The sequence below is a fragment of the Leuciscus leuciscus genome (assembly GCF_965113295.1).
Source record: "Leuciscus leuciscus genome assembly, chromosome: 3".
Lineage (NCBI taxonomy): Eukaryota > Metazoa > Chordata > Actinopteri > Cypriniformes > Leuciscidae > Leuciscus > Leuciscus leuciscus.
This window is the reverse complement of record NC_138727.1, coordinates 66,484,137-66,495,333: the sequence shown is the minus strand read 5'-3', so window position 1 is coordinate 66,495,333 and position 11,197 is coordinate 66,484,137. Positions and strand designations below refer to the sequence as shown.

The 11,197-nt window shown below is 50.1% G+C and overlaps 1 protein-coding gene across 1 annotated transcript in view; it reads left to right on the top strand.

The window, feature by feature from the left end:
- Positions 1-324: 324 nt before the first annotated feature.
- LOC309494765 (uncharacterized protein) overlaps positions 325-11,197 on the top strand; it is a gene marked incomplete at its 5' end in the record, with an annotated part of 51,640 nt that continues 40,767 nt past the window's right edge. The window contains 6 exons of the mRNA XM_082164175.1: positions 325-603; positions 1,804-1,988; positions 4,588-4,809; positions 10,067-10,283; positions 10,570-10,667; positions 10,762-10,891. Of these exons, the coding sequence (XP_082020301.1) occupies positions 325-603; positions 1,804-1,988; positions 4,588-4,809; positions 10,067-10,283; positions 10,570-10,667; positions 10,762-10,891 (1,131 nt within the window). The remainder of the gene's footprint in view (positions 604-1,803; positions 1,989-4,587; positions 4,810-10,066; positions 10,284-10,569; positions 10,668-10,761; positions 10,892-11,197) is intronic.

Below are 11,197 nucleotides of genomic sequence, written 5' to 3'. Positions count from 1 at the left end.
AGACGTCGCTCGTTGACCGATCGTAGGTGTCTGGTAGGGATGTAGACTCGTAGGAGTGAGTGAAAGTAGGAGGGAGCTGAGCCTGTGATAGTTCTGTAAGCAAGCGTCAGTGCCTTGAACTTGATGCGAGCAGCTAGAGGTAGCCAGTGCAGAGAGATGAACAGAGGAGTGACGTGGGCCCTCTTGGGCTCGTTGAAGACAAGACGAGCTGCAGCATTCTGGATCATCTGTAGGGGTTTGGTCGCACATGCTGGGAGTCCAGCCAGAAGGGCTGTCTGAAGGGATACTGTCGAGACGGAGTTCAAATTTGACGATAGGGCTCGCATGGATCCCATTAATCCTCCTGCACCGAAGGATCAATTGTTGGCAGTCCGGTTGAAAGAACTGGAAGTGGAATTATGCCGACAGCAATATCAAAGTCAGCTGTTACATGTCCGAGCTGTTGAGCTCGAGACAAAACGAGACATCCGGCTGAAAGAGCTGGAGCTTGAACTAAAGTTCAAGCAGGCTCGGCATCCACCTTCTGAGTTTCGGGGAAATATTCCTGTGCAGAGTCCAGCAGGCACCTCCTCTCCTCTCCCTACAGCGTCACATGCGTCGCCGGTAAGTCCTGAATTCGATGTTAGTAGGCAAATTTCGCTAGTTCCCATATTTAGAGAAAGTGAAGTTGATACATATTTCACTGTTTTTGAGCGCATCGCAGCCACATTAAAGTGGCCTAGAAATATCTGGCCTTTATTGTTACAATGCAAACTTGTTGGTAAGGCGCAAGAAGTATGTTCCGCATTGACGCTTGAGCAAAGTTTAGACTATGGTGCGGTTAAATCGGCCGTGTTAAGAACGTATGAATTAGTTCCGGAGGCTTATCGACAGAAGTTTAGAAAACATGTGAAAACCCCCAGTCAAACATTTGTTGAATTTGCACGTGAGAAAACCACACTTTTTGAAAAATGGTGTACTGCCTGTAAAGTTACAACTTTTGAGCAATTGAAAGAGCTAATTTTAATGGAAGAATTTAAAAACTGCATTTCGGAAAAGCTTGTAGTTTATTTGAATGAACAGAAAGTTTTGTCACTGTCAGAGGCGGCTGTTTTTGCTGATAAGTTTGTGTTCACGCACAAAGTTTATTTTCCACCCCCACGTTCTTCACATCACACTGTTGTAGTTCTCTTACGAGAGGTTCTCTCGTATTGCGTAAGCTAGCTTACGCTGCGGGAAAGTCTCCTTTCTCGAGATACTGAAGCCAAAAATTATCCTTAATTTTTTAAATCTTGTCAACGCAGTGCGGCAGCCTGCAGACCTAGGGCAGGCGAATCGCGTGCCCATTGGCTGCTCTGCGGCAACTGCAGCAGCCTATGGCTGAGCCTTGCGCGTGACGTCACGTCCAATGAGCGCGCTTGGCGCGCTTAATGCGTCACAGCCCGTCATTAGGGGTGTGGCTTAGCGTATATAAGCAAGGTACAGAGGCTGCTTCGCTGATTTCTGTCTCTTCAGCGAAGCTCTTCGCATCGCTGATCTCCGAGGAAGCCGCCGTCGAATCAAGCGACCAGCACGCCGAGGATTTCAGCCTGAGGACGCCGGCCGCTCGCCGCCTTCAGCCTTCCCTGCCTGCTGCGCCATCCGGCATATATATCCTTTTCTTGCTCTGTGTTGTGTGTTTTGTGTGTCCGCGACACACTTGCATCTAAAAGAGCGCGAGGCGTTGTTGCAAATGCCTCGCTCATCCTGTGGCTCGTGCAGAGCCGCGCTCAGCGACGGAGACCGCCACGTGGTGTGCGCTCTCTGCCTGGGCTTCTATGACAGCTGAGCGCTCGCCGGAGCCCCTCCCGCGAGCCTCGCTATTTCCTTCTCCCCACCTCCCGACGCGCAGCGGCCGGCTTCGCCCGCACTGCCGTCGCCTCAGGGGATGAAGCAGACAGCGCTGTTTTCTTAGACAGCTGCTTTCTCCCCTCTGTCAAGCCGCGCAAACGGCGCCGCTCACAAGAGATGTCAGAAACGGACGGTCTCGGGCTATAGCTTCCTTTACGTTACAAGAAAGCTACCCCCCGGACGACGCACGCCCCTCCCTGCGCTCTCCCCCTCTGTTCGAGCCGCGCAAACGCGCCTCTCACAAGGGATGTCAGGAGTAGACGGTCACGGGCTGGCTTCCTTTACGTTATAAGAAAGCTACCCCGCGTCTCGGTCGCGTGCGTCACTCTCCGGCCACCTCCGTTTCTCACACATTTCTCAGTCCCCTCCTAAGCTCAGGCGACTAGAAATATCAATATTGCAGTAAACGAGCCTGTTTTAATACACGCACGCCTGCAAACATACGATGTCATAGCACATGATGACATCTTCCCGCTCTCTCTCCCTTGTTCGAGCCGCGCAACTGCGCCGTTCTCAAGGGACATCAGAGCGGACGTCACGAGCACCGGCGAAAAGAGGAAGAGAGAGTGTTTTCGTCCTCGTATATTCTCAGTCCCCTCCAAGTTCAGGCGGCTGGAAATACTATACTGCAGTAACGAGCCTGTTTTATTACACGCGCGCGTCTGCAAACAAACGCCGAAACGAAACATCGCTCGGTCATATGCTCGCACTAACTAAAAGTTTATGTGTGCTCCTGTGGCTCAGTGGCAGAGCACTGGACTTCCACACGGGAGTCCCGTGTTCGAATCCTGCTCTGGCGGCAGATAAATATATATATATATATATATATATATATTTTTTTTTTTTTCTGCTGGCTTCTCCGAGCTCGCGGCCAGCTTTCTCACATACAGAAAGCGAACCCGTATCTCGCAGGATGGTGCTTGAGTATTTATGAGCGTCTAAACTTATGAGCCATCAAAGCTTCTCGCTCTATCAGTTTCCTATAACACCGATGGTGTTATACGTGTAGAAAATGTGCCCACTCCCACGTGCTCACTGCTACACACAAACACGGTCTCCCCGGTAACGTCCACAGAGCGCACTCTCTTAAAGCGGTCACACGCCGCTTGAGTACTAAGTGTAGGAAATGTGCCCACAACTCTGTGCTCACACCTACCCGTTGCTCGCTCTGCCACTCAGTTACCCCGGGTTGCAGATCCTCTAAAGCTCACTAACATTCCAGCTCTAGCCGAAGATAAGTGTAGAAAATGTGCCCACTCTCATGTGCTCACTGCTTCACACAAACACGGTCCCCATGGTAACGCGCTCAGAGCGCTCTCTCTCTTAAAGCGGACACGCGCCGCTCGAGTATTAAGTGTAGTAAATGTGCCCACAACTCTGTGCTCACACATACCCGCTGCTCGCTCTGCCATTCAGTTACCTCGGGTTACAGACCCTCTAAAGCCCCGAAACACTCCGGCTCCGGCCGAGGGTGTCATAAGTGTAGAAATGTGCCCACTCCCATGTGCTCACTGCTTCGCACAAACACGGTCCCCATGGTTACGCGCTCAGAGCGCTCTCTCATAGGCGGACACTCACCGCTCGAGTATTAAGTGTAGTAAATGTGCCCACAACTCTGTGCTCACACCTACCCGCTGCTCGAGTTGCAACGGCTCAGGCCGAGGGGATATTAAGTATAGAAAATGTGCCCACTCCCATGTGTTCACTGCTTCACACAACATGGTTCCCATGGTAATGCGCTCAGAGCGCTCTCTCATAAAGCGGAAACACGCCGCTCGAGTATTAAGTGTAGTAAATGTGCCCACAACTCTGTGCTCACACCTACTCGCTGCTCGCTCTGCCATACGGTTACCCCGGGTTACAGACCCTCTAAAGCTTCCAAAACACTGGCCGTGTTATAAGTGTAAACCCTGCGCCCGCTCACGAGGACCGAGCTACTGAACGCTGTACAGCCGGCCAATACTGTTTATCAGCCCCCGTGTTCGAGCACCGGCGGCGCGCGCGCCGCCCCATCCTCTCTGATACAGGTTCTCCATCCCGCGCAGCGCGGCGATCTGAACCCAGAGACCATTCGACCCCTAGCTATGCGTGCAAAAGCATGGGAAGCTATTCAGGGCGCGTCAGAATGGGTGTTGAACACTACAAAACACGGCTATTCGCCTCAATTCGCTCGTCGCCCCCCGCGCTTCTAGCGCAGACGGAGACGAAAGTGGGTTTAGAAGCAGCGCACCTGCTTCGAGCAGAAATAGCGAAGCTGCTGCGCAAAGGGGCTATAGAACAGGTTCATCCTTCCTTGAGCGAGTCAGGCTTTTACAGCCGTTACTTCCTCGTTCCCAAGAAGGACGGAGCATTAAGACCTATTTTAGATCTGAGACATCTGAACACGGCTCTCATGAGACGGCCGTTCAAGATGATTACAACCAGACAGATCCTTGCGCAGATCCGCCCAGGAGACTGGTTTATCTCTCTCGATCTGAAAGACGCGTATTTCCAGATCCAGATAACCCCCCGTCACAGGCCATTCTTGAGATTCGCCTTCGACGGTCGAGCTTATCAATACACAGTCCTGCCGTTCGGCCTGTCTTTAGCACACCGTACATTTACGAAATGCATGGACACGGCTCTCGCGCCCCTGAAAAGTCAGGGAATGCGAATTCTGAACTATCTGGACGACTGGCTTGTTCTAGCGCAGTCAGAGACAGAACTTGTGTCTCACAGAACAGCGCTTCTCAGCCATCTGGAAGGTCTGGGTCTAGCGGTCAATTGGACCAAGAGCTCGCTCTCGCCCCGTCAGTCAATTTCCTTTCTCGGAATAGAACTGGACTCGGTGGCGATGACGGCCAGATTGTCGGAGCAGCGCGCGTGCCGCATCCGGCGCCTCGCCGCATCCTTCAAAGAAGGCAATCGGGTTCCTCTGAAAGCATTTCAGCGCATCCTGGGGCATATGGCCTCAGCTGCAGCAGTGCTTCAGCTGGGTTTACTGCGCATGCGCCCGCTTCAACGCTGGCTAAAAGCGCGCGTATCCCATCGAGCCTGGGCGACCGGTGGCTCGCTAATCAGAGTGACTCAGGGCTGTGTCTCAGCCCTGCAGCCCTGGCTAGCAGCTGAATGGTATCACACTGGAGTGATTATGGGAGTGATTTCACACCGGAAAGTTGTCTCAACAGACGCGTCCAACCTAGGTTGGGGAGCGCTCTTCGAAGGCAAACCGGTCTATGGCCGCTGGTCAGACCAGGAGAATCTCCTACACATAAACTGTCTAGAGATGCTCGCGGTCGAGAAAGCGCTCATGCACTTCCTCCTATTCCTCCATGGTCACCATGTTCTAGTCCGCACGGACAACACATCAGTAGTGGCCTATGTGAACCACCAGGGCGGTGTCAGATCAAAAAAAAAAAAAAAAAAAGCTCTGCGCCCTGACGGAACGCCTCCTCGTATGGGCTCAGCACTCTCGGCGCTCTCTGAGAGCATCGCATGTGCCTGGCCATCTGAACGAGGGCCCCGACAGACTGTCCAGGGACAACGTTCCCCTGGGGAGTGGTCTCTACACCTCCAAACAGTCCAGTCGCTGTGGCGCCGCTTTGGCAGAGCGAAAGTCGACCTCTTTGCGTCAAAAGACAACGCACACTGCCCAGTATTCTTTTCAAGAGCGAGGACGCGCTGGCCCAGACGTGGCCCAGCGGCCCGCTATATGCTTTTCCCCCGGTCTCTCTGCTGCCTCAGGTCATCGAGAGAGCCAGGAAAGCGCGCCACACAGTGCTCCTCATAGCCCCGTTCTGGGAGAACCAAGCTTGGTTCCCGGAACTCATACAATTGGCAGATTCAGCCCCTTGGCCGATCCCGGTGCGGAGAGACCTTCTCTCTCAAGCCCGCGGCTCGATTTGGCATCCCCACCCAGAGCGCTGGTCTCTGCATGCGTGGAGCCTCAACAATTACATGCTGATTTACCAGAAGGGGTGATGAACACGATCATACAATCTAGAGCTCCCTCCAGGAGGCGGCTCTACACGTCTAAATGGTCGGTGTTTAACAAATGGTGCACTGCCAGAGGGCTCGATCCACAGACATGTGGGGTCTCGCAAGTATTGTGCTTCCTTCAAGAGCTACTGGACGCGGGCAGGTCCCCCTCCACGCTCAAAGTCTATGTCGCGGCCATTTCAGCGCTCTCTGTCTCAGAGCCGGGCCGCGCATTAGGAAGGAACGAGTTTGTCATCCGCTTCCTTAGAGGAGCGAGAAGGATGAACCCCCCGCGACCCCCTTCGGTTCCTATGTGGGATCTTTCACTGGTCTTAGACGCCCTGAAAGCACATCCCTTTGAACCCCTGGAAACTGTGGATATGAAATACCTCACGCTCAAAACCGTTTTTCTGATAGCACTGTCTTCAGTAAAACGTGTGGGAGACCTTCACGCGTTATCCACTAACGCTGCGTGCCTCGAGTTCGGACCCAATGACTCTAAAGTTATTCTCAGACCGAGGCATGGGTATGTCCCCAAAATTTTGGGCACTCCCTTCAGAGCGCAGGTCATTTCCCTTTCAGCCCTGCTGAATGCTGGCTGCGAGGCAGATAGTAATCTCCTCTGCCCAGTCAGGGCGCTGAGAAGCTATATTTCATGCTCCGCCGCCTTCAGGCGTTCAGAGCAGCTCTTTGTTTCGTTTGGTGGGCGCACCAAGGGTCTCGCCGCCTCGAAACACACCCTATCCAGATGGATAGTTGACGCTATCGCAGCTGCTTACGCATCTAAAAACCTGCAGTGCCCTTTGGGCATTCGGGCGCACTCCACCAGAGGCATGGCCTCATCGTGGGCGTGGTCCAGTGGGATTCCCATTCATGACATTTGTGCAGCGGCAGGCTGGGCCTCCCCTTCCACATTTGTTAGGTTTTACAACCTGGAAGTTCCCGCTTTGCAGGCCAAAGTGTTATCAGTCTAAGTCTCGCGTAGCCAGCCCACTGTCTGTGCGCGGGCTATGTTGCTGATTTAGCTCTACTGGTTGAGCTGCACTATGTGGAAAGTGTCAGTTGGGCCGGCTGTGCCGCTCCCTGCCCCATATTATGTGCTTGTGTACTGTGGTATCTTGGCCGCCCAGCTCCGCTTCGCGTTCCCTGGGCTCCCCATGGGATTCATTCAGGATGCTGGGCGCGCGCACGGCGTTGACAAGGGTGTTCCCGCAGCGTAAGCTAGCTTACGCAATACGAGAGAACCTCTCGTAAGAGAACGTACTCGGTTACTAACGTAACCTCTGTTCTCTCTAGAGAGGGAACGAGTATTGCGTAACCCGCCGTGCTCTCGCCACGAGCTCATTTCGCTTCATGCGACAGAAACCAGCGAAGCAGCCTCTGTACCTTGCTTATATACGCTAAGCCACACCCCTAATGACGGGCTGTGACGCATTAAGCGCGCCAAGCGCGCTCATTGGACGTGACGTCACGCGCAAGGCTCAGCCATAGGCTGCTGCAGTTGCCGCAGAGCAGCCAATGGGCACGCGATTCGCCTGCCCTAGGTCTGCAGGCTGCCGCACTGCGTTGACAAGATTTAAAAAATTAAGGATAATTTTTGGCTTCAGTATCTCGAGAAAGGAGACTTTCCCGCAGCGTAAGCTAGCTTACGCAATACTCGTTCCCTCTCTAGAGAGAACAGAGGTTACGTTAGTAACCGAGTACGATCGCCGGCACAATTCTAAAACTGCAGTGGCTGCTCAAAGCAATCAGACTTCTGATTCTTCAATGATGTTTCGGGAATGTTTTTATTGTCATGAGAAGGGTAATTTGATTGCTGCTTGTCCTGTGCTGCAGCGGAAAAATCTGAGAAAAAGCTTAGCTTTTGTGCGTACTCACTCTTCCGATTCTCTGCTATCTATTGATCCCACGTTTGAACCTTTTTTATGTGAAGGAACAAGATCATTTTCTGAATTGGACTCAGAACCCAAACCAGTACGTATTTTGCGAGATACGGGTGCCGCACAGTCTTTTATCCAGGCAAATGTGCTCCCGTTTTCTTCACAGTCTAGCTGTAATTCGGATGTTTTAGTTCAGGGAATTGAACTTGGTGTGGTTAGAGTTCCCTTGCATTCTGTGTAATTTAAGGTCTGACATTATGACTGGTTTAGTTAAGGTGGCCGTACGTACTCAATTACCTCTGAAAGGAATCTCTTTTATCCTTGGGAATGATTTAGCTGGAAGTAAAGTTTCTTGTCTTCCTTAGGTTACTGATGTACCTTGTGCACCAGAACATGATGTATTGACTCAGGAATTTCCCAGTGTATTCCACTCCTGTGTTGTGACTCGAGCGCAAGCTCGCAAGTTTGAAAATGAAATTGATCTCTCTAACTCGTTCATGAGTTCAGATTTCCCAGGTGTTGAGGATTCAATTGTGGATGTTTGTTCAGAGAATTTGAGCTTTGGACCTAGATTTGACTTTCCTTTTGACAGAAAACAGTTAATAGAGGCACAAAATGCTGATGATACTTTGACTTCTTTTATTTCTGCTGTGATTGACAAGTCTGAACTACCAGAATCAGAATCAGAATCAGAAAGAGCTTTATTGCTGTAGGGCCCGTGAAATTGGTCCAATGGAGGTTTTCCAATAACACAGGGAAGGTCTCACGTGCTCTGTCCTTTCCTCATGCGAAGTATTGGTTGATTAAATTTGTAATACATTAATCATGTATTCTCTCGTTAATTCATCTGACTCCATAAATGAAAGGGTTTAATAATATCTGTGCCTCACTAAAAGTGAGTGGGTGTTTTACTATTCCGTCTAACTCTTCAATGAAAATAATATCAAAGTCAGTGAGAATAATCAAATGTAACAATTTATTATGTCAGGTAAATGTATCATGCCAATTTCATAATCAATTCAAAGATAATCGATACAAAACATCAAATGCTCTGGAATAGAGAGAAGATGCAAACCCAACATTAAGAAATACGTTAGGCTGAGAGATCTATATCTCCCAGCCTAACGGACCGATCTGAAGTACAGAAAAGGCCCCGATCTCCCTGCTGTACTCCATTAAATAGCCAGACCTCTTTCACATGTAAACATGTGCTAACAATAGTAAATTTGCATTCTGAGGTACACTGTACCTCTTGGGGGGGTGTGACCATTTGCTTGAGAGACCAACCCCTCCTTGTATGCTAGTTATCCATAAACCTTCAAAAACCTTATTACCTTGTGTTTTACTTATTCTGAGATGAGAGAATTGTACCAGTCGCACTGTGACATTTTAAACGATACCAAACATGAATATACTCTGTCATAATCATTCACATTAAACTGTACATTTTCTTGGGTGAAATCAGGTAGTCACCTGAGCATGAGAGAGAGGGGGTGAGGGGAGAGGGAAGGAGATGCAGATTAGATGACTCGGGGGTGAGACTTTCGTCTCGATGGTGCATGAGAGCCAGTTCAAATGCTAATCTCCAGAGAGGTCCTTTTGTTCTCTCAGGGCCTGGTCACCCCCAAAACAGACCGTCTGGAATCTCCTAATTTATCAATTCTTACAAAAGCGTCCGCCGTCTCCCTCACTATGAGGACGTGAACACAGGAGCATATCCAGAGCTGCTCTGAGAGAACTGAACCAGCATTTGATCTTGTTTACAAGAATCATCGTCAAACTCACAGGAGTTTAGTGCGACCTGTCAAAATAAAAGTTCGGTTTAGCTTAAAGAAATATATTACTATTGTACAATAGAATGTAGCCAACTTAAAGTTATCACAACAACAACAATAACGGTTATTTAAACGTTATTTAGGAAATAATATAGTTTATTGTCTGTGTCCTAGTTCAGTAAACCTCAGATCTGCAGACAAACTAAAGTTCTTACATTTCATCCGATTGCATTAATATATGTGTATTAAATCAAGACAAATTATATCAGACAACCCAGAATTTCTTAGGAAATAAAATACATTTCAGAAGACTCTATTATCTTATAATTATCATCTTAAAATAATAATGAATAAATTAAGAATAAAAATAAGTTAAATTTTTTTTTATTCAATTGATTAGAATTATTGATTATAAAAATGGGAATTATTTTGCCCTAAGTTAAATCCCACATTCACTCCAGTCTTCAGTGTCACATGATCCTTCAGAAATCACTCTAATATGATGATTTGATGCTCGAGACATTTATGATTATCAATACAACCACTGACTCTCTCTGTGTGTGTGTGTGTGTGTGTGTGTGTCAGTCGGGAGAAGGCAGTGGTGGCGCTGGCGCGGGCTCCGGGCCGCTTTTTCCCCGCGGACGGGCCGGTGCTGGACCTGTTCCTGGGTCAGCTGGAGGAGGCGCATGTCCTGCGGGAGGAGGCGGATGTGTTGGTGGTGTTCTACTACGCCCCCTGGTGCGCTCACTGCCTCACTGCACGACGGGTCCTCCAGCAGGTGGCGCTGCGGCTCACGGCACAGGTGCGTACTGGGAACTCTACTGTGTTGAATTATCACCTGTGAGTTTCTCACATATGTCTTCCACTGCGTAACAGTCAGTAATGAAGAACAGAAGAATGTGCTGCAGTTTCCTGTGTGTGATGATGCGTGTCCTGTGTGTGATGATGCGTGTCCTGTGTGTGATGATGCGTGTCCTGTGTGTTGCGTGTCCTGTGTGTGATGATGCATGTCCTGTGTGTGTCCTGTGTGTGATGATGCGTGTCCTGTGTGTGTCCTGTGTGTGATGATGCGTGTCCTGTGTGTGCAGGTGCAGTTTGTGGCCGTGAACTGCTGGTGGCATCAGGGCAGATGCAGGAAGCAGAAGAGCTTCTTCCAGTATCCAGTCATTCATCTCTACTACTGGAGGTAAACACACACTTACAGTGACTGAGCAGGTGTTCAGCATCATGAACACACATAATGACTGTGTGTGTGTGTGTGTGTGTGTGTGTGTGTGGAGGTTCGGTCCGATTGAGTACAGAGGTCCGGTTCAGTCTGAGTATCTGGAGAGCTTCATTCTGAGGGTTTCTACTCCACTGACATACTTGCCCACCAGCAGAGCCCTGCACACCTTCCTCACACACCAGCAGGTACACACACACACACACATACACTCCTGCCCACCAGCAGAGCCCTGCACACCTTCCTCACACACCAGCAGGTACACACACACACACACACACACACACACACACACACACACACACACACACACACACACACACACACACACACACACACACACACACACACACACACTCCTGCCCACCAGCAGAGCCCTGCACACCTTCCTCACACACACACACACACACACACACACACACACACACACACACACACACACACACACACACACACACACACACACACACACACACTCCTGCCCACCAGCAGAG